Raw genomic sequence first — 26,097 nt, forward strand, 5'->3', positions numbered from 1 at the left:
TGCGAGCTCAGCCTGCTCCCCCTTGCTGTCTGAGCCAGGATCCTGGGCCAGATGGACGCTGGTGGGGCCTGGTGCAGCTGTGTGAGGAGACCCCGGATCCTGGCAGGCGCTATTCCCGCTATTCCCCGTGGGAGCCGGCTCCATCCGTCTGGTGTCAAGTGCTGTGACTCCCCAGGAATGCCTGGCAGATGTCTGCCCGAGATAAGGGACCACACAGTGCCTGGCTGCTGCTGCTGTGTGCTGTCACCCTCCCTGAAGGAACAACTGCCTCTCCTGGGCTTTGGGATCTCTTCCTGCAGGAGTGGGGGCTCCCTGCTTCTCTGGGTGACTGAATCACCTACAGCATGTGAACAACTACGGGGATAAAACGCAGAGGAAAACTGTTTGGCAGGTTTATCTCTGAGATTTCCATCTTAGATGCTTTATAGTAGGAGCAGAAAGGTCCTGGGCACTGGCTTTCTATGCCATCATTGTGTTGCTGTCCCCAGCTAAGCCGGGCTCCTTGGGCTCTTCATGCAATCACAGAATCCTTTGGGTTGGAAAAGCTCTCTAAGATCATCCATTCCCCCAGCACTGCCAAGGCCACCACTGACCGTGTCCCCAAGTGCCACATCCACATGGCTTTTAAATCCTGAAAGGACAGGAACTCCACCACTGCCCTGGGCAGCTGTGCCAATGCCTGACCATCCTTTGGGTGAAAAAATGTTCCCAATATCCAACCTGCCCCTCCCCTGGCCCAGCCTGAGGCCGTTCCCTCTCCTCCTGTCCCTGTCCCTAGGAGCAGAGCCCGACCCCCCCCGCTGTCCCCTCCTGGCAGGAGTTGTGCAGAGCCACAGGGTCCCCCCTGAGCCTCCTTTTCTCCAGGCTGAGCCCCTTCCCAGCTCCCTCAGCCTCTCCTGGTGCTCCAGCCCCTTCCCAGCTCCGTTCCTTTCTCTGAACACAAAACCCAACCACTGTGTTGGATCCTGGCAGGTCTGAATGCAGAAGGAAACAACACCATAAAAAAAGGACTTTTTAGGTGCTGTGTACCCTGAGCTCCCCAGAGACTTTAAGCTGCTCCAGGCCGGGCAGGGATGAGCCCTGGATGATCCACAGCAAAGGCAGAGAGAGGATGCTGCAGAATTGACCCACAGTGGGGGTGGCATTGCTCAGCTCAGCATCCTTCTGCACTGGGTTTGATGGGACCAAAGGCAACATGAGTTTATCACTTTCATTAATTCACCAGAGATCAGACACAGCTGCCTGCAAAATCTCATTTCCTTGTTCTTCCTTTTTTATCTGTCATTTTGCCAAGCAGAGGCAGCAGCCATGAGGGACCCGAGCTCTGACCTGAGTGGTTTGCAGCACCAGAAAAGCTCAAGGTTCACATGAACAATACACAGGCAGTGATGATTTTTGTTGTGAAACTGGACTCTTCTTTTGAGCCAATCCAATTAAAAATGTCACTTCTCCTTCCCTTGGAGCAGGCAGCACAGCCCTTATTGACACAGCTGCAAAGCACAGCCCATGTCCTCTCCTTCCCCAGCACATCTTTTATTTAATGCCACCAGCTCTGTGATTTGGGGTGAATACATCTGATATTGGCTCTTCCACACTCCGGATGCCTGCCCAGCTGGGGATTCAGGGAGAGCTGCAGGGGCTGCTCTGATCCAGAGCAGGAAATGAGAACCAGGGCCTGAGGGTGGTGTCATGAGCCTTGCTTGGTGTTTGCCAAATATTTGGAGATGTGGAGTTATGTGAGAGGAGGGAGAGAAGGGCTGTGTTGATGCTATGGCAAAGCCAGGAGCTGCTGTTACCTGCAAAGAACCCCCACGGATGGAAGCAGAGCCCTGGAGCTCTGGAGGAGACCACCCTGTCCTTCTGTTGGTCTCTCTGCCCTCGCAGGTGGGTGGTCCTCATCCTGTTGTCCACCTACAATGCTTCCAAAATTCAGACTTTTATATCCCAGACGAGCTGAGATTACAGAGCAGCTTCCGTGGAGGTGGATGCTCCTGGGACACTGGCACAGCTAAAACCCACGGCACGGCAAAACCCTCCCCAAGGGGGGCTGGAGGATCCTGTTTTGGTTCTGTTCTGCCAATAAAAGAGCTGAGGGAGGAGGGCTGAAGGAGTCTCTCTAGGGTTTCGGGCTATAAAGGATCACTGGATGACCTAATCCAACTCCACATCTATCATGGGTTGCTAAATAGCACCTCGGGAACAGGAGCCAAAACGTCTAGTCCAGAAAGGTCCTCGGTCTTGATTTAAAGACGTGAGGAGACAGAGGACTTGCCACTTCCTTGCTGGCTTCTCTCACCGGTTACTCACCCTCTCTCTCTTACAACACGCCTCCAGCTTCTAAATTTAAAGATTTTCTGGCTTGACCTTCCAGACATTACTCCTTGTTATTCCTTCTTTGGGGCATAACACACCCAGCGAGTGCCCAGGAAAATACTCTTAAAGTCCAAACACCTCTGCAATTTTCTAAGTGAGCCATATAGACTCGAGCTCCACCTGAGCAAAACAAGTCCTTGAGCCCTCTGAACACCTCTGCTCTATTTTCATACACCTTCAAAACACTGTTTTCATAGTTGTGGGAAAAAAAAATTAAGATATGATGGCCAAGCAGCCCAATCACCCCTCGGTAAACCTGGGTTTGGGCTCGTCTGCATGTTTTATGAGGTTTTGCTTCACACAGAACTGAAAAGGGGTGGGAATTATCCAGTATTTAGAAGGCTGACATTGAAATCTCGTTTCCCTGGTCTACAAGAGCAGGATAAAGTATTTTTAACACCCACTGGACAGATGACCTGGTGGGACTGGCTGCTGTGGTGCAAGGAGAGACTGGGTACTTGTTTTACAGGAACGCAGAGAAGGGATGTGATGGAAGCACAGCCAGGGAGCTGGGGCCAGCTGGAAACACAGAGGGGAAGGAAAGGGGATGGAAAAGCTGGAGAGGAGAGCTCTGGGAATGCAGAATTTTGGGTACCATTGCTGGCAGAATAATACCTCTGCTCCCAGGCACAGGCTGAAGCACAGCCAGCCTCCCATCTTGGGTTATCAGCACAACTCATCTCCATCACCACCTTGATTCTCAGGCACTGTGGTTTTTCCCCACTTGCCTCGTTTTCCTTCCATCAGGAAGAGTTTCTCCTCTCAATGAACAGCCCAACAATCTCCCCAATGGCCCATAAAATAATTAAAACAAGCCCCAAACTGGAAGAACCTTTAACCCTGCCGTCCTGCTCCCCCATTGCTCAGATTAGCACATCAACTCTGCATCATTAATCTCCAAACTGTGCCGCTGAAGGAGCAATTTGTGTTCAATAAGCAACGGAGCAGGTATTAAACATTCCTTAGGCACGCAGGACACGAGTTACTCATTACAGAGGGAAATGTGTTGAAACATTAAGCAGAAAGCAGGGACCATGAAACATCCCTTTCCAGGTTTTCTGAGAAGCTGACCACAGTTCCATACCTTCATTAGCAAATGTGTATCTCTTGGTTTTAAGTGGCTAATGTGACTGCTTTGGGGGACCATCAGGTTGACGTTAAGATGTGTCAAGGAAATGGGTGCTGCCAAGGAAATAAGGTGCTGCCATCCTCTTTTTGGGATGGGGGGATGAGTGATGGGCCTGGAAGCAGGGAAGCTCTTGGGGAACATTCCCTTACAATATTCCCTTACCTGATCAAGTAGCAACAGAAGAGCAAACTGAGGATGAAGACGAAGATGGCTGTGCCGAAAACCACGATGTATATGTTGAGAGGAAGGTTCTGGAACCCGATGTTCGGCATCCTGAAACTGTAATGCTGGAAGTCTGAGCTCATGGGTAGGCTGTGGAGAGAGGGAGAAAGCACATGGATGTGACATTCCTCAGGGATGCACTTTGCAGACCATCCCCTGAATGGATGTGGAGAGGGCTGGAGATGACCCCTCACTCATCCTCCCCCTCCTTGCCCAAAACCAAGTTCCCACCTTGGTAACCCTGAAAATAAAGCAGGGCTGGATCAGCTGGGCTGGGATTTTCCTTCTCCCACTGTGAGTTTCTCCTCCAGCTCTTTTCCTTTCACACATCATCCTTCAAGTTGGATGAGACAGAGGGTGGGAATTGTATCCAAGCAGCCCCAGCTGCAGCCAGTGTCCCTCAAACCCCACAGCAACTTGGTAAAAATACTGAAAGCAGCCAGGAAACCTTGGAGAAAGTTTGCCTTCCCTTCCCCTCCAGTGGTTTCTAAGACTGACTCCTCATTCCATAGAAGTCCCCCACCAAAATCATCAAAGATGAAAAGGAAGAGGACAAGGACATTCCCAGGACACAAAGCAGTGCAGCTGAGAGAAATTACGGGGAGACTATGGACTCTGTAAAGGAGGCTTTGCTTGTTTTCCCATCTGAGAAGCAGGTTTGGTGGTTGAAGAGCACTTCTGCAGGTTTCAGCTGTACTCCTCAGCACAGCCCCAGGCTCCTTCCCCCCAGGAAAGCCCCGAGGCACCAGCGAGAGCCGGCCAAGAGGAAGAGGCAGCAATTTTGGCTGTCATATCCCACGTCTGGGACCCGTGACCAAAACCTCCCTTCCCTTGGAGAGCCCCAATTAAACCCCGAGCAGCTGTCTGGGACAACGATTTCAGCAAATCCTCTCCCCCAGCATTTTAATTGCTCTTATTAATTATCTCTTATCTTCCTATCATTCTCTGAACCGTTCACCCTCAGATGATCACAACCGTTGCTGGCCAGGCATAAAGTTCCCCTGCCCCCAGCTTAGAAAAGGAAGTTAAAAATACACCTTGTTTTCCCTTCTGCCCACAGGAGAGCAACGTGCGATGAAGTTTTACAAGCAAGGAAAGTACCTGCAGTCTGAGCCCTGTTTCCCAAATAAAATCACCAAAGGATAACAAAACCCTCCCCTGGAGCGGGGAGTTTTCCACGGCGCAGTAATTGCACAGCTCCTCGTTCTGCACGGGGTGGGAAGACGGCGGGGAAACCACAGGATCTGAACCCACACATGCCAGGGAGCAATGCTCCAAAATCCAAGTGTCCTCTGAGAGTCCCTTCAAGCAGCATCCTCACTCCCAAACACTTCCCCCCTTGAGGAAAACCCTTTTTTTGCCAAACCCCGTGGGCTTTCCTCTGGCTTCCCACGGGGAGCAGACTCACCTTTCATCCCGGCTGCCTCACCGGGACTATCCCCTTGCTGAAGGCAACATCCCTGCCAGCCCCCAACACCCGCCCGGGAGCCTCCCTGCTCCGGCTGCTTTCAGTTTCCTCAGCTCGCTGGAAGTTTCGAGGCGATTTCTGGTAAAGCCTGGATTTGATTAAAGCCTCCAGAGACCAACACGCATGTTCAGAACCTCTCCTGGCCAACGTGGAAACGCTCCGAGAGCTCGGAGAGCCGGCACATCCCCCTGCCAGCGCTGGTGGGGATGGGATTTTATAGCCCAGCAACCACCCGGCAGCTCACGCTCCTCCACCGACGCCTGTTCCGCTCAGCTGAGCTGGTTTGCTTTGCAAATAAATTTTAAAAAGCCCGATCCAGCCCCCAAACCTTTGTTCCCAGCCCCCAAACCTTTGTTCCCAGCCCCGGCGGAGTTAATGCGCAGCTCGGGGCTGCCTTCGGGTTTCAGTCCCGCTGGGTCAGAGGGGTTTGGGACGGGTCAGGGGCTCCCCTCGGTCACGCTGGTGGCATGAGGATGTTTCAGCTGGAGGACGCTGCCCCACCTCGCCCTCGGGCTGATAATCACTGCCTTTGGCCAAGGCTGGCTGCCTCCAGCTCCTCAAGCACCCCAGAGAAACGTGCTCAGTCTGGGAAAGCTCCAGGTAAGGAAGGAGAAACAACTCTTGGAGGACAGGCGACAAAACCAACCAGCTCTGGACTGCAGCTTTTCTTCCCTTCTTTTAACTTGTGATGCTCTTCTCAGCAATCCCACTAAGAGATTCCGTGGGTAAGGAACACCCAAGGCTGCATTTGGGGCAGCAAATCCCATGAAGCCAGAAAAATTCCTCATGCTCGTGTGCACCTGAGCTGTGCTGCTCTTGCAGCAGTCCCCACATCCATGAGCACAGCTAGGAACCATCACAGCCCTCAGCAAATAAACAGTCAGCAGAAACAGAGCTCAGACCAACCCCCAGCACCCCACTATCCTCTCCAATGGAACCACTTCCCTAATATTTTGCCCCAAAAGAACGTCACGAATGCAGCCATGACCCACCTGCCAGCCATGTCGCGGGGGCTCAGCCTCCTGGGGACAACCCTTCTGTCCCCTGTGGTGCAAATCCAGGGAATCCCACACCAGATTCATCCGACCCCTGTGTGAAATAACCTTCTCCACATTGGAGCTGCCCTGATCCTCCCTCCCTCCTGCTGCAACAGCTGAGAAACGTTACAGCAAAAAACACGGAGGTTAAAGGGGAAAAATCAGTTAGTCTGCCCAGGATCCAGGAAACTGTTAACTTTAAAAGACTCCAGTGAAATCTGATGATTTCAAGCAGCCAAGCTTTGGGGTTGGTTTTTTTTTTTTTTTTTTAAGGGGAGTTGGGGGGAGGAACTGTATTTTAAGCTGCTTCAGATTTGCAAGGGCGCAGCCAAAAGAAATAAAAAAGGAGCCATAAAGAAGGATGAAAAGTTTCTGGTGCAGAACAAAAGCCTCCCTGTTGCTCTTCCATGGTCAAGGCATCTCAGAGCAGGGAAATGATGCTAGTGGGGCATCCATGGCCTCCAGCAGGTCCCTGAAACCCCTGGGATGGGGGACACAGGCTGTACATAGAAAAGGGGGCACTGGCACAGGGTGCCCAGAGCAGCTGTGGCTGCCCCTGGATCCCAAAAAGTGTTCAAGACCAGCTTGGATGGGGCTTGGAACAACCTGGGATAGTGGAAGGTGTCCCTGCCCATGGCAGGGGGTGGAATGAGATGGTCTTTATGGAAGGTCCCTTGCAACCCCAATCACTCCATGATTCTGTGAAAAATAGCAAGGAGCAATGGTTCCTTGTCCTGGGATGCAGAGAGCCACAAACGGCAGAACAACCTGAGCTCCACATCTCCTTCCTTACACCCTGCAATGACTCAGCAACGTGGGGCCAAGCACATCCACATTTCTCCAAGGAGGACAAAACCCAGCTTTAATTAAAAGCCAAAGTGCTGGTTAATAGCCCATCGAGCAGCCAAGGAAGGGAGTGTCACAGGTCAGCGAGCTCCAGCGTGGCAGGGCTTTGATTACAGTTGGGCTGTGAAAGGTAAACCTCACCAAGCCACGTCCCAAATTAATCCCCATTAGAGCCACAGCAAGCCCTTAATACGTGGAGCCAGCCTCGTACCCAGAGCGTTCCTCAGGAGATCTCACAGGGATTAATAAAGCATGCAATTGTCTTCTCACAGGTGGAGAAACTGAGGCAGGGAGGAGGAGGGGAGCGAGGCAGAGCTGTGGCCCCTGAAGCCAGGGGGTGACACCAGGGATGCCACTTAAAGCAATGCCACGGGCCGAAAGCTGCAGATTTTTGCTTTCCTGCTGCTTTGCCACATGGATTGGAACTGTGTGCTCCTTCTTGGGGTTTTACTTATTAAAAGGAGCTGCTTGTCCTTTTCCAAAAAAATTATTATTATTTATTTATAACATCAGTGCATAAAGGGGCCATGCATGTGCTGTGCATCCTCACACCTAAATACAGCCCACATGCTGGGTGCAGCAGTGGCTTCTGCCTCTGCTTTTGTAAATAAACTGTTTTTAGAGGGATTTACTTTATGTTTTCAAGACAAACAACTTTCTCCACAGGGGTTCAAAGCAAACGTAGACTGAATCTCCTCAGCCATTAAGTGGCTGGAGCTGGTGGTCCGGGCATCCCACCGGCCAGGCTGGCAAAGCCAACCCATCTCCAGGAAACACTGAGCTTCAAACACCCAGCAGAGCCAGACACAGGCAGGTCTGAAAAACCACGAATCTCAGGGAAAAGCGAATGCTAAGCCGTGGCCAAACTCCATGCTGGAATATTTTATCGATGGGAAAGGTTTCAAGCGGGCGTGAACGGCGTCTCGAGTTTCAAAGGCGTTTCGCAACGTGTTTCAGACAGGTTTAACCAAAAGCGTTATTAACTGGTTGAAAGTTAAACTGGGAGCAGCTGACAAGACCTTTCTGAAACAGCCCAAGCTGTGTTGCAAAGCAGGGTATTCTTCCATGGAATGATTCTACAAGAGGAAGGTTATTTAATGGCTGTGGCTAACAGGATAATATTTAAAAGAAAAAGATTCTTCCAGGTGTTAAGAAGCAGCAGCCGGAGACGCCCTCGTTTAACTTGCAGGCAAAAAATCCCCCTCGTGGACCCCAAAAGCAAAGCGAAGCCCTGACCTCAAGCAGCTGGAAGGAATTTCCTTCAGCTCAGCCTCTGGAGCTGGTCCAGCGCCAGGATCCGCAGCGTGGCGATGGGAAAATCACAGGCAGCTGCAGAGCCAGCCCCAAAGCAGCATCGCCGTCGCCCCAGGGATGCCACACAGCTGCATCACCTCTGCCTGGCATGGACTGTGGGGAAAACTCAGGGCTCCTCCAGCCAGGAGTGATGGCCTTTGCTGTCCAAAACCAAGGAACAACAGGATTGAGCATGGGGGGAAAACAAAACCTCTTGGCATGATGCAATTTCAAAGAGCTACGATGCTACCGTGGGGATGCCACATCCAGTGCCAGCTCCGAGCATCCAACCTGGCCCAGATCCTCCACTCCACAAACCTGGCAGGGAATGGAGGAACGTGAGGGATGGTGCAAGGCTTGGCAGGGTTATTGATTAGGGAAGAGGGAACATCCCAACAGGTCCCTCACACCACAGGCAGAGTTGTAGCAGGATCCAGCAAACTTGGCTGGGGTGATGCAGTACCATCACAGCATCAGAAAGAACTTCTGGGTGTCAAACAGTACAAAAACCCATTTGTTTCACCCATTTTGGCTGCCTGCTGCCTCGGGGGTGCTGGTGGGTTTTAGTTGTGTGCCTGGACATCCAAGGAACCAAACTGACCTCCAAGCACAAAGGGCTTTGGACCTTTGATCCCTCCTCCCTGAGAGCGGATCCGATGCTTTTTTTGAACTGGAATCAGGAAATTTCCTGGCTGTGTTCCCCAGCTGGCTGACACCAAACACAAAACCTTAACCCTCTCCACTGCCTCCAGGCAGGGGACACAGAAAGTGATGTGACAACACGACAAAGCAATTGGAAAAAAATAGGAAAGTCTGAGGAAAGCAACATCCGGCAGCACGACTGTACCGCTGCAACTTCCAGCAAGTCCTTCTGATTCCAGGCAGTTGAAGAAACAATTAATCCCAGAACTTTAAAACTGAAGAGAACCTTTAAGTGGGAAAATGTTTTTGCTACCACTGGCAGAGAAACGTGCAGAAATGGGTCAGCTGCAGCTCCCATCACCCACTGTAAAGTCAAGTTCTTTCTCCCAGCGCTGTTGGAAAAGCAAACCAGAGGTTTGCTCAGGGCTGATTTTGCAAGTTCCAGGAAAACAGGCAAAAATAAATAGAAAAAAAAAATCAATAGCATGATTTAACACAGTCTGGAGGAGGGGGAAGCAGAGTTTGGAGGAGAGCCCTACCCGAGCTCCCATCAGGAATGAGAGCTGGGAATCACTTCCCAGGAGGGCTTGGGGCAGAGCTGGCAGCGCCTCTCTCGGAAAGGCTCACACGAGCTGCCCAAGGACAGCTCAATTCACTGCTCGGAGATGAAATAACACTTGAGGAATTTTTCCCCTTTGGCCTTGGGGATTTGTAATTATTTTTCCCCCCTTTTCCTGGCATGCATTTCCAACGTCACGACCTGGTGAGCTCACTCTTCCTCCCAAAAGTGTGGTGGGAAAGGATGTGCTGCTGCCTCCTCCTGCCCCCAGCCCTCTTTGTACTCCTGAGGTGAAAAGAGGAGGCAGGAGCCATCACTTCCCTTTATGGGCTGATGGTGGTGGGACAAACATGACTAAATTTGAGTGTATTTTAGCCCAAAAAGAGCAATGAGAGTACAGGCAAGTGGGAATAACCTCCCACCTTCATTTGTGGTAGGTTTTCCTCATTCACAGTGCTCCCCAATAAAGAGGTTCCTCGGGGAACACAAATTGGAAACTCCATGAGAAACACTCAGCCTACGCTGCTGAAGGGTCAGAGCAGAGAAATTGGTGTTAAACACTCCAGGGAATTTGAAAATTCCTGGGTGATGACACAGAGCTGTGGGAAGCAATGGGGACTCCCAAAATATCACAACTGGAAGGAAAAAAAAAATCCCACTTTGATTAAGTCGTCTTCAGGCTGAACCGAAACCAATCACTTTCCATGGAGCCAAGGAGCAACTTGCCCTCTCCACTCTAATACTGAGAAGCAGATGGATTAAACAACTTCCTAAACCCCCTTTTCCCCCCCATTTCCTAAGCTCCTTTAAAAAGGGAAAAAAATAATGAGCAGTGCAACACACACAGGGATCAATAATCCTACAAAACCCTGCTGGAGACGAGCACCCTGAAGCAGTGATGGGATCACAGCTGCCAGCAGCCATCCTATACAGGCAGCCGGAGGAGCCAAGCACAATTTGGGAACAGGAAGGCAGAAGGATCTCATTGACACTAAATAAGGTTGCTAGGTTATGGATTTTTGTGAGGGGGGGCATAATCTGAAAGGGGATCCAGATGGCTGTAAAGCCTTGTGGTGGAAAAGCAGCATGAGGCCAGAGAGGGAAGAATTCCTCTTTATGCTGCTGGATTCTGGGCTTCAGTCCTCAGGAATGCACTCCGTGCACCCTTTTAATTGCACCATTTATATTTGAGGGAAAAATTAAGAAGAAGAGGTAGCTGGATGGAGAAGAGTGAAAAAGCTGGTGACTGGATACCGGGTAAAAAAGTCCCTAAACAAATCCCACAGAGCAGCCGTTCCCCCAAACCCCCTTTGATCCAGCCAGGTTTGTATTTTACAATCCTGACAGCCTGAAAAAGGCTTCAGGAAAACCCAGACAATCCCAAACCCCAGCCTGCTGGGAATTCACACCAATGCCACATCACTGCTGTTTCCAATTTTTCCTAATATTCCCAAAAAAATGAGCTGCACAGACAGCCCACCCTTTCCTGGTTTTGACCCAAGTAATGGGATTTAGGGGAACATTTTTTTTATCCTTCCTTCTCCCTTGCTAATAGAGACTGGAATGGTTTTGCAACACTTTACAGAGTCCAGCAAAAAACCTCCTAGGAGTCATCTGGAAACAGGACAAAAACTGCTTCACCTCTATGGGACTGGCACAACAAAGGTGACTGCAAGGATGAAAAACCCCTCAAAATTTAGTTGGAAATGGAAAATGGAACTTGTCCACACCCAGACTTGCACAACCAAGTGAGGTGCTTGGAGAGAAACATTCACCAACCAACAAATGCTTCTCCTCCTCTGTCACAGTCTCAGCACCAAGGGTGATGCCATGGGTTACCATCCTTCCCTCTTCTCCTGGAATTGTGGCCTGACCTTAGTGGGGTGCAGAAAATGAAGGGATCTTAGTGAAGCACTGGCACAGGCTGTTTAGAGAGGTTGTGGATTCCCTACCCCTGGAAATGTTCAAGGCCACACTGGAGCAACCTGGTCTAGTGGAAGGTGTTCCTGCCCATGGCAGGGTGGTGGAACAAGATGGCCTTGAAGGGCCTCTCCAACCTAAACCATTTCATGATTCTGTGAGTCTAAAATTCAGGTGTACCCATATCCCAGGGGTCTGTAACCAGCAGGTGATGGACAACCAGATGTAAATTTTCAACATCATCTGCCCGCACCCCTTCTTTGCCCAGGGATGCTGCTTCTTACAGGGGTTCCTCAAAAATTGAGCCCTAAATAAGCAAAACCCCAATTTACAGCTGTGCTGCTGATGCACGACTTGTTAAAAAATACAAAACAAAACAAAAAAAAAAACCAAACACCTTCTGTGAGTTATGTAAAATTTACATTTTTCTTGCAACTGACTGAACAAAACCTGCTAAATATTTTCCGAATGCTTCAAGGCTACAAAGCTAAAAACCACCAGTGGGAATTTCAGGCGTGTAACAGTTTACTGTCAGATCTCCACGAATTCCTGGGTGCTGAATTGCCTACTAGAAGGGAAAATATATGAGTGGCACTAAGGAGGTGGCTTAGCAACGAGCAGGCTGGCAGCTTCGAGTGGCTTTTTAAAGGTCAAGAGAGAACATGATGTCTGGAGCCCTCACGTTCCATTTTTTTACTACAATTTAATGATATTTCTGGCCAGCCCGCTTATTAAATCGCCACCTCGCACTAGCCAGCCACACATCTGTTAAACCCAGGCTTTAAATTAAGACTTTCCCCTCCTAAATATCCCCTTTCAACCCATTCCTACTTTAACCAATGTGGGGGGGGGGGGAAAGCTTTGTCACAAGGAGAGGTCCCACCACCGAGGGGATTTTTGGGAGGTGCTGCTGAGCAGCATCATTGAAATTCAGCGGGAGAAGCTGGTTTTCCTCAGCTCTGTGGGGGCTGCCATGTTAAATCACATTTGGATTCACAGTACAAGGCTGCTAAAATACCACCGCGGCGCCCATTGGCACATTTCAATGAAAACGCCGTGGCCTCATTAGTAGAGTGGAAATTATGAGCTTGTCTTTGTATATATTTAAAAGCTTGCCTCTGAAACTCTGCTGGGTCGGGGCCAGGAATTCCTGGCTCCCAGCTCTTACCACTCGGCAGTTCGGGATCGCTTTGCTCACACAGGTCAAGCGACCACGCAGCCATCGACCCGGGAGAAAAGGCATTTAAAAAGTGCCCTGAGGGGAGAGGCAACAGGGTTTGAACTCAACCCTCCTCCCTGTCAGCTCCCTGTGAGCTGGTTAGGGAGCAAGTCCTAATGAAAGTGCAGGTTGTAATTAAGAGGATGCAGGAATGTGGGTGTGTGGAGTTTCACCCTGCTCCCAAGAGTTGAGGTGAGAGCATCCCAGAAGCACCGTTCCCCTCTGGGGATGGACCACAAAAGCCCAAATGCTTTGAAATGAGGGGCAAACTCGTGAAATAACACGTTTTTTTGGGATCTGGTCCTCTCAAGATGGGAATAAGTCTCTGTGAAGGAAAACTTTGGGCTCAGCTCCCTACTTACCTGCACGGGCGCCGCAACGCAGCCAAGCCACGCAAACCCAACGTATCTGCTTGAACAGCTACCGTGCTTTGGTACCAGGGATGCTGGAAGAAAAGAGAAAAACACCCTAAAAATTGCACAAAAATCCAGAGGGAGCAAGGGAGAGGATGAAGACATGGTTTTAAAACGCTTGGATTTGCAGAGGCTCCCAGAAATTGCTTCAGCTCTTGGTAACAGCACAAGAGATCCCCTTTTAAAACACAGCGATGATGTTACGTGGCATAGGAAGAATGGGGGGGAGGCTTGGCTAATCCTCACAATTTTATAAGCATCTGAGACACTAATCCCTTGATCTCATTGAAAAGGATTAGACTTACTCCCTTGCCAGGAAATTTAAGAAGTTTTCTACCAGATGTAAACAAAAGCACGGAGCAGCCCGCAGAGATGGCTGCCACACAGCGAGTTCTCACAGAGAAACCTGCATCCGGGCTGGTTTTGGGGTGGAAAGGGGGGATTTCCAGCCCAGTGCTGCAGAGGGTTGTCTGGAATGATGTGGGTATCCAAGACAAGCCTGATCAGTCCATCCACAGCAGGCTCAAGACAGGATCCCATCCTGGGCAAGCAACCTGCCAGGGCTTCACGACTCATCTTTGGGCTCCAACTTTTATGGAAATGGATGCTTCAGCTGAAAAAAAATCATCCCAACCACCTGATTTGTTCTGCACTGGCCTAGGAAAACAACATTTTAATAATAAGAATAAAAAGAAAAATCTATGAACAACAAAACCCAAGTTGTGCCCAGCTATGCAGCACCTTCATCCACACAAATGTGTGGTAAGGACCTGGGTTAATAAGAAAAATAGAACATGGCACCCTCATGGAAACAGACTGAGATCTGCTGCTACCCTCACAATGAGTGATTCAGAATATTGAAGAATAAATTATTTGATTTAGAAGATGAAGCAGGCAATGTGCAATCTGGGGTTTGATATAAAGCAGTTTGCTACTAAGTTGGATGTGCCAGCACAGAACATCAATAGCTGAGATAAATCAAACCTAAAGGAAGCAGGAAGGATTCAGGGGATCCTTTAGTGAGGAAAAGCAACTTTTGTTAGAAAACAGAAGTTTTTAAAGAAAGAAATGAAACTTTTGTCAGTGCTTACTTCTTTCCTCTTCTAAATTCCATCCAAAAAAGAAATCTAAAGAGGCTCAAGTTCCAACCTCAGTATAAACAAGGCCCCAGTTTCAACAGCTTGTCTTAAACCCCCTCCTTTTGGAGGTGCCTGAAAGGATGGCAGCAGAATCCCTCTTCTCCAGCCCATTTTTCTGCAGGACTATATAATTTTTAGTCTTTAGGCACAAATACTCTCTTGGCTTTGGGAGAATACCCACCACCCCCATTGTAGTCCCATCTCCCACCTCCCTGCACACTCCCACTCCCAGCTTTAGCATCGAAGGCTGGAATAAACCACCTGATGTCAGGCTTGTCTGCAGCTCCATCCCTCTCCCCTGGCTGCAACACATCCCAGGCCTTTGCCATCACCTCCTCGACCTGCTCCTCCTGCTGCATCACTGGCAGCTGCATGGGGAAGATGCTTCAGGAGGAGGAGGACACAAGGAGGAAGCCCCAAGAACAGTCAGAAGCACGCAACAGCTCAGCATCCCTCAGGCAAAGCCACAGTTGAGAAAATGATCCATTTTTCCTGCTTTTACTCCCGAAGTGCCATCCCCAACCAACGCTCAGCACAACGGTGAGGGTCTTTTGGTGTGAATGCCGAGCAAGACTGGGGTGCTGGGCTCAGCTGACAGACACCCAACCCACAGCAGCACCAGCAGACAGGCTCCAGCCAGCTCATGCCAATTTAATCAGCCCTCAAACCAGCCAACATCACACAATCGCATCCCACTTCAGATGGCCACAGCGTCCAAAAGCCTTATCTTTTATCTCACACGCCAAGAGAGCAAAGCGCCGGGTCTAATCCTACACTTCTCGACTCAAAAGCGAAAGAAAAACCCCAAGCCCGCAGCTTCGTTTGAGCAGAGCCAGGAAATTGCCTCGGGGGAAGCTCAGCCTGGCGACGGCTTTTTAGAGGGAACAATAGGAAAATGGGAGTCGTTAAAGCGCCGAGGAAATATTTGCCGGCTCGGGACAAAGCTCTGCGTGGAGAGAAGTTTAAGTGGATCCCTAAAATCCGAGAGCCCCGGAGGCACGATCCACTCGTGTGGGTTTGTTGTAGCTGGAGCTGCCGGGTGGGAGACTCTGATCCCTCCATCCCAGTTCTGATGGGTAATTTGGCTTCACCCACTCCTTACCTGCCGGGCTGCTCCTCCTGGATTTCAGTGGGCCAATGGGAGAGCTGAAATGCCCTGGTTTCACGCCTGGGAAGCTGCACGCTCACGGAGCTCTTGTGTTTTCCCCAAAATACTCCCATAAACCAAGAAGCTGGGAAACCCAGTCCTACTGCACAGGCTGGGAGAGGCTGGAATCAGGAGGGCAGCTGCCTCCTGCTCAGCACTTTCAGTTTCTCTCTCCAAGCACTCTCCTGGCACAACTTCCTCTAAAGCGCTTTGCGAGTGAAAAGCTGCATTAGTGGTGGGATTAATCCTCTGAGGGGATAATAAAATCACAGAATCATGGAATCGTTTAGGTTGGAAAAGTCCTCTAAGGCTAACCCAGCACTGCCAAGGCCTCCACTAACCCACGTCCCAAAGTGCCACCTCCACACGGCTTTTAAATCCCTCCAGGGATGGTGACTTCAGCCCCTGCCACGAAAGAGTGATGTCAAAGGCCTTGCCAAAGTCCAGAAAGACACACCCACAGCCTCTCCTTCACCTGCCAAAACAGGTCACCTTGTCACAGAAGGAGATCAGGTTGGTCAGGCAGGACCTGCATGGCACAAACTCACATTGGCTGCTCCAGATCCTCTGATTGCCTTGTTGGTGTTGAGTGAAGGCACTCTGTGATCTGCTCGTGTCACCTGACTGACAGCCCTGTAGTGTCCAAAATCCTCCTTCCTGCCCTTCTTGCAGCTGTGTGTCACATCTGCTCGCTTCCAGTCAGCTGGGACCTCCCAGCAAGCCAGGGCTGCTGGTAAATCATGGAAAGTTACTCCCATCCATTGCAGCAATCCATTTGTTTGAGTCATCCCACATGACTCTCTGCTGGCAACCGTGTCACAGCTTTCCTGGTGCACAGCGGCTTCCAGATCCTTCTCCCGTTGGTGACCACGCTGTGGGTGTTGGTGCAGGTACACCTCAGCTGGGTTATCAATGCCACCGCCTTTCTGGAGAAGTCCCGATTCCTATGTGACCATTCTCAGGGGCTCTCATGGTTTCCAACACGTCAATAACCTTTGTGGCTGTGCTGCCACATGGATCTCCATCCTCTGCCTCCATGGGGACAGCACACTGAAGGACCTGGCTAGCACGCTGTCCCTCAAACACTGAGATGGGCCTCCAGAATTATCTCGTGCAAAGATCCTTTTCCCCCTCGGAGCCAGGAGGACCCAAGTTCTTCAGCAGTCTTGGTGTCCTGCAAACCCACCCAAAAACAAAACTGAAGCCAAAATATGCCTGGAGAAGTCATTCCTTCTTGCTCCTCATACTCACAGTCCTGAAGACGAAACAAAAAAAGCAGGACATCCCTGCCTAGGCTTCCTGCCCCCCTGCCCTTGCTGTTCCTCCTGTTTCTTGAGGTCTCTGCTTTTTCCACAGCCTGATCCAGCTGCAGCTCCAGCACTGGAGCAATGTGAGACCTCACAGCCTTCAGCCACGCTGAGCCAGCTGCTTCCAACTAATTTGGTCCATGAGCTCCTGCTGCCCATCCACTCACTGGCATTAGGGCCAGGCTTGTCTCCTCTTGCCATCCCTTCAGCACTGCAACTGTCCATGAGCAGGGCACAGGAGCCCTCCACATGTGGCTGGAACCCTTTAGTACTGGTTTTAGTTCTTCGATGGAATTTAAACATGCCAGACAAGCAGAAGAATGACAAGTTCTTCTGTTCTGACAAGTTCTTCTTCCTGTGTTACTGTTCCAGAGGGAACAGCATCCAAAAATGACGCAGCTCCATCTCCAGTGGGGACCTCTGCATCCCGAGATGGAGGAACAGGCTCTGCTCCAGCCCTTTGTCAATGTCAAGGCTTTCCCATCCCTCAGGTCAGGAAGCAAATCACCACTGCCCACGGCTGCAACAAAACCACGTGGGTTTGGATCCTCTCCTGAGGCGCGTTTTCCACGGGATCGCTGGCATTCCTCAACGCAGCAAGCGAGCGGCACCCGCCGGGCTCAGGCGATGACCGGGCTCGCTCGCAGTTAAGCCGGGCCCAGGCGATGACCGGGCTCGCTCGCAGTTAAGCCGGGCCCAGGCGATGACCGGGCTCGCTCGCAGTTAAGCCGGGCTCAGGCGATGACCGGGCTCGCTCGCAGTTAAGCCGGGCCCAGGCGATGACCGGGCTCGCTCGCAGTTAAGCCCCGTATCACATCATCACTGATGCCGCTTTAGAGCCCTGTCAGCGACTCGGGGTGGGGACACGCGAACACCAGGACGGCCACTCCCAACCCGAGTCTGAGCGGTTCCAGGGCAACAGCGACAGGGGAGGGAATGGCTGTGACGGCCGATCTTATCTTCTGTCAACAACACTCAGCTTGAAGGGGAATGATTGCAGGAACAAAACCAAACAAACCCAGCTCGGGCACACCAACCACTGCTGAGACCGGGGGAGCTTCAACCCCAAAAAACACCCTCCAGGCTTCCACACCAACACTCCAAATTGGCTGAGGACCACCAGAAGGATCTGCACCTCCTGCCACGGCCACAAGGATGGGCTTGTTGGGGTTTACTGTGCAGTAGGAGCCTGGCAAGGTGGGGGAGGACCACGGCTCAGCCCTGTCATCCCAAGGCAGAAGGCTCCAGGTACAGGTGGTGGGAACAGGAAACAAGCACCAGCTGTGCCTCTCTCCACCTTTTCCACATCCAAGTGTTGTTTTATGGCTATGGGTGAATCACTCACAACACGTTCCACACAGGCCAAGCGGAGGTGACAGAAGGTCACTGGGAGGGGTGACCCCAGGGGGAACGCCTGGAGAGATGGTCCAGAAGCACAAAAGGCCGGCTTACAAAGCCAGGAGTCCTCCTGTAATCCCACACATCATTTAGTCAAGGAAGCAGCTGGAAGTTGGCTCTTCGTGGGTAGAACCTCCAGGCTTGGTTCAGATGCATAGTCCTGAGCAGCTCTGCTGCTTTCCTGCCATAGAATCTTCCTCCTCCTTGTCCACCCCATCACCTGCCTCTCCCCCAGGACAGGGCTAGGCCCACCCAGCCATCAGCAGCCATCACCTTATTTCCCGCGTGGCACACAGTATTCCTCATCTGAAGGTCCAACAGATCCCGCCACATTCAGAGCATGCTGACCCCAAAGGTGTCCTTCACAGCTGGTCCATCAGAGCTATCTCCAATCACACCTGGAGGTGACTGGACTGACTGCACAAGCAGTAAGTTCCAGCAGAGCTGACCCACCTCCACATCTTGTTCTCCCCAAATCTGAGACAGCCTTTGACCAAACAGCAACGCCAGCAACCCAAGCAGCAGACCTGGAGTGTCCCAGCCTTGGTGAAAGGGGACAAAAGTAGCAAACCCGAGTCGAGCAGTGGTGGAACAGAGGTTGTGGGAGGTTGTGGAGGGGATTTCCTCCAGCAGCAAGGCTGGGAGATGTGGGAAATCACCAGCACACACACCTCCAGCAGCTCCACCACCCGCTCAGGATCAGGACCACCATCTGCCAGCGCAGCCCTGTGACTTGGTGACGGGATCACATTGTTGCTCCTGTCTGCTTCTGGCACACAGGGCTGGAAGCATTTATTTTCCCTTTTTTAATATGTTTTAAATACCTCAATTAGTGCATTTTGGGTTCCTTCCACATTGCCCCCAAGCAGTTCTTCTGTCAGGGGCTCTATCCTTCCACTGCTCATTATTAGTGGGGCACGGGGTTGTTATTTTTCCAGGCCAGGGGCCAAATTTGTATTTAATTTTTGCTCCAGATGGCACAGCACTCCAGATGCATCAGCTGGAGCATCGAAGCTGTATGAATAAAGTAATAGAGCAAACAACATGATTTACTCAGGGGCTGTTTGACACGCTTAAGGTGCTTTGTGTACATCTGTTGTGCAAAAAAAAAAAAAAAAGCATTCAAATGAATTCAGATGATGGTTTCGCTGTTAAACCCACCACCTGAGGGAAATGAAACAGCAGTAAAAATCTGAAAAATAATGATGATAACAACATTAGAACTTATATTTTGCTTTCTGTAAAGTCAAGGATATATTTTTTAAAAAAAGGCTGATTTCAGCCATCAGTGCTGAGCACGGGCCTGGGTTTTGTTCACCTTCCTCTGTCCCCAAAGCTGCTACTGGCAGCAGGTCTTGCAAACCAGGGTCAGAGCTCTCCCAGGAGAAGGGCTGGTGATCCCAGATTTCCGTATGGTGCTGAGAGCTTATGGCTCTGCTCACCCAAGGAGATGTGAGGAGGACATCAGAGGACAACCACGAGATGTTCCAGTTATGCTTCTGGCAAATTCACCCCGTTCCCAGAAAGCTGCTGCATCCCTCCGGCACAGCCTGCAGCCGGGATGTGCTCCCTGCAAACTAAAGCACCCAAAATAACTCAGAATAGGAAAAAAAAAAAGAAAAAAAAAGAGAGAGACATTGAGTAGTCGGGTTTATCTGCCTGGGCACATGAATAGCCGCCGTGTAAAAACCAGCTGAGCCCGCAAACGCTTGGAAACAAAGGGATGGGGGGGAGGTGTCTTTTTGTGCTTGGCTTTGCTCCGTTCAGAGCATCCTTGGGCTGTGAGAGCCCGTCCTGGCGGCACCCGAAACAAAGGAAAGCCGGGAGCTGTAGGCAGGAGCCAGCTGGGGAAAACCGGGACGAGGAGGAGGAGGAGGAGGAGGAGGAGGCACCCGCATCACCCTCCCCGGCAGCTGCGGAGCCGGGCTCGCGTGTTGCCGAACACGTTATCCATGGCAGGAAACTCGAGATCAAAGGCGAGGAGCGTGCCAGAGCAAGATGTCATCCAAGCCTCCTGCCAAAGGTGTGCACGGGAGGGGGAAGCACCCCCAGACACACACGCTGGCACATCCCAAGCAGCCGGCGCCGCTCGGGGGGTGACCGAGACCCACGGCGTGTTCTCCTCCGTGCACCCCGGCGAAGACAAAGACAGGCTGAACTGAACAAACAAAATAAACCCATACCCCAAACCGCAGGAGGTGCATTTTTACCCGTCGGTTTCCAGTCCCCAGGGTCCCACGCAGGTCCCCTGCCAAAGCGGCGGGCGCAGGGAGGGTACGGACGTGCCGGCACGGCAGGAACAGCAGCCCAGTGTAACTCCAAAAAAGCAGCTTTTCCCATTTCTGGGTGGCTTTTTTTTTTTTTTTTTTGGTTTTCTTTTAAAGCAGAAGAAACCCGCAGCATCCTGTCTCGGCCCCAGGAAAGCAAGGGGACGTGTCTGATTCCAAGCCAGCGGCTACCGGGAACGGAGGTGACCTGGGGGACCCTGAGCCGAGCGTGGGGTGGGACCCCCAGGAGCTCCCCCTCAATCAGGCAGGATGGGGACATGTCCCCTGTCCCTTTGTGCCGCCCCAGCCCCCTCCTCCATCCCGCCGGGGTGATGCAGTCCCAGTCCACGGCTCCAGCCTCGGGGCTGTCCCCTCTGCCCCCACAAGCGGGACCTCCTGGCAGCACTATAGTGAGACCCAAGACCCCCTGAGAGTGCCCCCTCTGGGGTCTGCACGGACTTGGGGGCTGCTCCACTGCCCTGTGGAGGTCCCCGAGGGGACTGAGGAGCAGAGAGGGACCCTGTCCCCCATGGGAGCTGCTGAGGAGGGGGTGCCCCTGCCCCAGCCGGGGGGGAGGATGGAGGGGGAGCCCTGTCCCATAGAACAAGGTGCAGAGAGAGGGTCCTGCCCCACAGAGGGCTGGCAAACAGACCCTGCCCCATAAAACAAGGAGTGCAGAGAGGGTCCTGCCCCGCAGAAGGCTGGCAAACAGACCCTGCCCCACAGAACGAGGCACAGAGAGAGGGTCCTGTCCAAAGAGCAGATGGAGGAGGGACCCTGCCCCACAGAACAAGGCACGGGGAGAGGGGATGGAACAGACCCGTCCCTACAGAATAAGGCGCAGGGAGAGGGTACAGCCCAAAGCCGGGATGGAGGAGGGACCCTTCCCTACGGAACAAGACACAAGGAGAGGTCCCACCGCACAGGAGGGCTGCAAGAGGGTCCCTTCCCTACAGAACAAGGCGCACAGGGAGGGTCCTGCCCACAGCGGAGCTGCAAGAGGGACCCTGCCCCACAGAGGGGTGCACAGGGAGGGACCCCAGGCACACAGGGGGGATGGAGAGGGGTCCCTTCCCCTCAGAACAAGGCACAGGGAGGGGTCCCACCCCACATGGGGGTCCCCGGGGGGGGGGTCCCCGTGCCCCATGCGGGCGCTCGGGGGGGTTCCGGTCCTCCGGCCCCACAGGGGGCTCCCGCCCCCCGCACTCACCCGCCGCCGCGCCGTCCCGCCGGGGCTCGCGCCGCCCGCACCGCCCGGCCCGGGCAGGACCCGGATGGAGCCGCCCCGCCCCGCCCGGAGCCGGGCACGGCTTCGCCGCCGGCACCGCGCATGCGCGCAGCGGGGACGGGGCGGGGCGGAACCCCGGGGGGCGGGGCCAGGGGACAGGAGGGGACAGCGCGGGGGGGGGGCAGGGGTGGCGCGGGGACAGGAGGGGACGCGGGGGAGGGACAAGGAATGACGGGAAAGGGATGGGAAAGGGGAAGGTGACAGAGGTGATGGGGTGTGACACGGGCTGACGGGGGGGTGACAGCGAAAGGAGGGGACGCGGGGGTGGGATGGGACAGACGGAGGTGACGGAGGGTCGACGGGGGGCAGGGAGTGACTGTGGGGGCATAAGGGGACATTGCAGTGACACTGGGCAGAGGGTGGCACTGGAGACGGGTGGTGTAGTGAGGACTTAAAGTGACAGGGTGGCAGGGGTGATACTGGGGACAGGGTGGCGCTGGGGAAAGGGGATGGTGTAGTGGGGGGCCCTGGAGACAGGAGATGACTTTGGGGACATGAAGTGGCAGTGGGGACAGGACGGAGCGGCAACGAGTGCTGATGGGGACAGGGCCTGGCAGGAGGGACGGGGTGAAGGCAGATGACAGGGGTTGGTGGCAGTGGGGACGGGGTGGCAGGAGAGGTGACCCAGAGGGGACAGGAGGTGAGATCAGGGGTGGTGTGCGGGTGGGCACTGTCCCGCTCTGCTCATCGCTGCCCGGACCCCTCCAGTTGTCCCCACCCCTGTCCCTTTGCATGGACACGACATCACTTGTGGGGGAAACGACATCACCCTGGAGCTGGGATGTCACCCAGAGCCAGCGTCATGCGCTGCTCCGAGGATGCTCCAGACGTGCAAGGGAAGCTGATCCTCTTTCCCCCTTTCCTTCCCTGTCCAGGCTGCGCGGAGAGACCGGACGCGGCGGTCCCGGGTACTGCGACAGCAGGGACACTGGGATGAGCATCCCGCGTGCTGCGACAGCAGGGACACTGGGATGAGCATCACGAGCGCTGTGACAGCAGGGACACTGGGATGCACATCCCGGGCACTGCAGGGACACTGGGATGAGCATCCCGGGCGCTGTGACAGGATGGACAATGGGATGCACATTTCACAATCTGTGACAACAGGGACACTGGGATGAGCATCCCGGGTACTGTGACAGCAGGGACACTGGGATGAGTATCTCGGGTCCTGCGACAGCAAGGACACTGGGATGCACATCCCCGGTGGAGTGACAGCAGGGACACCGGGATGCACATCCCGGGCGCTGTGACAGCAGGGGACACCAGGACGCACATGCCCGGTGCAGTGACAGCAGGGACACTGGGATGAGCATCCTGCACTCTGTGACAGCAGGGACAATGGGATGCACATCCCGGGCGCTGTGACAGCAGGGACACTGGGATGCGCATCCCGGGCTCCCGGCGCTGCCGTGGGAGCGCTCGCCGGCCCTGCCCTCGGCGTTCCTGGGCGCGGAGGCAGGACGCCGATCCGCTGGATGTTTGCACTGGGTGAAGCCCGATTCCCGCTGTGGGAATCCCCGCTCGGCACGGGAAGGATTCGCCCGGGCACGCTCCAGCTGGGAGCTCTGGCGTTGGGAAGAGGCTGCGGAGCCCCGCGGGGAGCCGCTGCCGGGATGGATTTGGGAAGCAAATGCGCTCGGAAATCCAGTTCTGCCGTTCCTCCCACGCCGGCCGGCCCTGGGCACTCCGGAGCTGCAGCTGGAGGGGAGGGAGGGAGTGCTGCGAGCCTTGTCCTTGGCACCGAGTCATGGAATTGTTTGGGTGGGAAGGGACCTTAAATCTCATCTTGTTCCACCCCCCCTGCCATGGTCAGGGACAGTTTCCACTAGATCAAGTTGTTCCCAGCCTGGCCTTGGACACTTCCTGGGATCCAGGGGCAGCCACAGCTTCTCTGGGCACCCTGTGCCAGGGCCTCCCCACCCTCACAGGGAAGAATTCCTTCCTAATATTGATCTAACCCTGCCCTCTGTCATTGTGAAACCATTCCCCTTTTTCCTGGTGAGAAAAGTGCTGGCTTTTGTGCCAGGTCCTTCTCCAGCTCTCCTGGAGCCCCTTTAGGCTCTGGAAGGGGCTCTGAGCTCTCCCTGCAGCCTTCTCTTCTGCAGGTGAGCCCCTCCAGCTCTCCCAGCCTGGCTCCAGCCTTTGGAGCAGCCCTGTGGCCTCCTCTGGACCGGCTCCAGCAGCTCCACATCCCTCTGATGTTGGGGGTCCCAGGGCTGGGGCAGCTCTGCAGGTGGGGTCTCACCTGAGCAGGGCAGAGGAGCAAAATCCCACCCCTTCCCCTGCTGCCCACGCTGGGGGATCAGCCCAGGGCACATGGGGCCCCTCTGGGCTGCCAGCACACACAGCTGAGGCATGTCCAGCCTCTTTCCCTGGATGAGAGAAAATAAAAACCACCCCAAAATGGCCCCACAGCCCTCTGGACGTGGGCAAGGCAAGGTGTCTGCTGTGACTCCAGCGCTGGCACAGGGCTCCTGGACATTGCCTTATGCCCAGGCTCTACTGCCAGTTACAGAGAGCAGCTCCTGTGGTGCACCACCCTCCCTGCCTCAGTTTCCCTTTGGAAAGCACTGCTGCCTGCATGGGGACATGGCCAAGGAAGTCCCCCTCAGTGGAAGGGGAAGGCTGGATGGGCAGAGTCCTTCCTGCCTGCGTGCTGGCAGAGGGAGGATGCGGGGTGGGGGCACCCAAATTCAGCTAACTGGGAGTGTGGGGAGGCACCTGATTCCCTCCCTGGCCGTGGAGGGAAGCACACTGCTCACTTTTTCCCTGCTCCACGTGTTCCTGCTACCAACACCTTGCTGTATGTATGAGAAAATCCTGTTTTTTTCTAGTGATGAGTGAAGGCACTCATGATCCAGCCCGTCTGCATGCCTGGACCTTATGGAGATGGGGTGATAAGGGAGGGTGGGTCTGTCCCATGGGAAGGTGAAAGATGTCTCCTTTCTCCTCTGGCAGTGCTGGACTACGAATGCCACAGCAGATCTGTTGTCACCCCTATTCAAATGGGGTGACAAGTGCAGGGATGGCATTGAAGTGTCCCTAGAAAGTAGGTGGAGGATGGAGGGGTGACAGCAGCCCTGTCACTACCTCCCACAGCCTGTCAGGATCTCCTCTGAAAATTTGTTCTCTGACAGGACGGTCAAGCCCTGAGAGGTGCCTAGGGCAGTGGTGGAATCCCCATCCCTGGAGGGATTCAAAAGCTGTGTGGATGTGGCACTTGGGGACATGGGCCAGTGGTGGGATTGGCAGTGATGGGGGAACAGTTGTACTTGATGACCTTAGAGGGCTTTTCTGACCTTAAAGATTCCATGATTCTCTGATCTACCCCCACTTCTTTTTCTTTTTGGTCAAGAGGAGCTTCAGTGTCACCAGCCTGGCCAAGCCCACCATAGAGGTGCTGTGGATGGTGAACCTGGTGGGCAGAGGGAGGGTTGGGTTCCTGCAGATCATCCCTTTCCTTGGTCCCCTGGCAAAGCACTGCCAGGTCCTGGCAGTGCAGGGTCCTGGACAGTCCCTCACTGGGAAAATATCCACTTTTCTCTTTTCTCCCTCTTCTGTTTTTTCCCTTCTTCATCCCTCCTGCTTGCTTGCTCTCCCCATTCCCTGCCTCCCCTCCTCACGTCCTTTCCCTTGAGGTCTCTGGGGTGGCCGTGCCAGCTGATCCAAGATCCCTGTCCCCTCTCAGCCAAGGACATTTGCTGGCTAACGGTTGGGCTGGATGATCTTAGGGCGCTTTCCCAACCATAATGATTTTATGATTCCATAAATACCATAGAATTTATGATTCTATAAATACCATAGAATTTGTGATTCTATAAATACCATAGACTTTGTGATTCTATAAATATCAGCGTGTGCCCATCCCATCTGTGCCCCTGACTGGGATGTGGGGAGCCTCCCTGCTGTGGTGGCATTGCCCAGCAGGTACTGCCAGCTCTGTGCCCCGCTCAGGGTGCAGCCCTGCTTTCTCCACCTTCTTCTCCACCCCTTCCACGCTGCTCCTGCCCCTGGCCAGCCCAATGCAGAGCAGGGTGGAGCAGCACACTCTTCCTCTTCCTCATAACAGCAATTAGCCGGGAGCTTTGATTCATTAATGACTTTGTGAGTCAAGCAGTGACACTGCTTTGGCAGGGCTTGCCCGGGGCTGACCCACCTCCCACCTCCCTCCTTGGCCTTTGCATCCACCCAGGGCGATCCCGCCCCGAGGATCGTGCCCCGCTGAGCAAGTGGAGCAGGTGCTGCTCCTGGGTGGCAACCAAAACCCTGCAGCTCTTCCTCTTCCTCTTCATCATGCTCCGAGAGGCTTGGCTGCAGCACGGGATCCTGCCAGCCCCGATAGGAAAGGGGAATTCAGGTAGTCACCGACTGCATCCAAGCTGGGAAGTAAACTGGGGTGGAGCCTGCTTGCAGGTGCTCGGAGATGA

At 53.5% G+C, this 26,097-nt stretch overlaps 1 protein-coding gene across 6 annotated transcripts in view; it reads right to left on the reverse strand.

Annotated features, from left to right (window-relative positions):
• RNF24 (ring finger protein 24) overlaps positions 1 to 21,688 on the reverse strand; it is a 29,352-nt gene extending 7,664 nt beyond the window's left edge. The window contains exons 1-3 of one of the 6 annotated variants that reach the window (XM_038135097.1): positions 21,590 to 21,688; positions 13,071 to 13,153; positions 3,665 to 3,814 (exon numbers count right to left, since the gene is read on the reverse strand). In XM_038135097.1, the coding sequence (XP_037991025.1) occupies positions 3,665 to 3,807 (143 nt within the window). In that variant the 5' untranslated portion in view covers positions 3,808 to 3,814; positions 13,071 to 13,153; positions 21,590 to 21,688. Of the gene's footprint in view, positions 1 to 3,664; positions 3,815 to 5,132; positions 6,098 to 6,184; positions 6,790 to 13,070; positions 13,154 to 15,362; positions 20,295 to 21,589 lie in introns of those variants that run through there. The other 5 variants (XM_038135091.1, XM_038135094.1, XM_038135096.1 and 2 more) reach the window with 5 other exon arrangements.
• Between the last annotated feature and the right edge of the window lie 4,409 nt (positions 21,689 to 26,097).

This window comes from Motacilla alba, chromosome 4 (genome assembly GCF_015832195.1).
Source record: "Motacilla alba alba isolate MOTALB_02 chromosome 4, Motacilla_alba_V1.0_pri, whole genome shotgun sequence".
In the NCBI taxonomy this organism is placed as follows: Eukaryota; Metazoa; Chordata; class Aves; order Passeriformes; family Motacillidae; genus Motacilla; species Motacilla alba.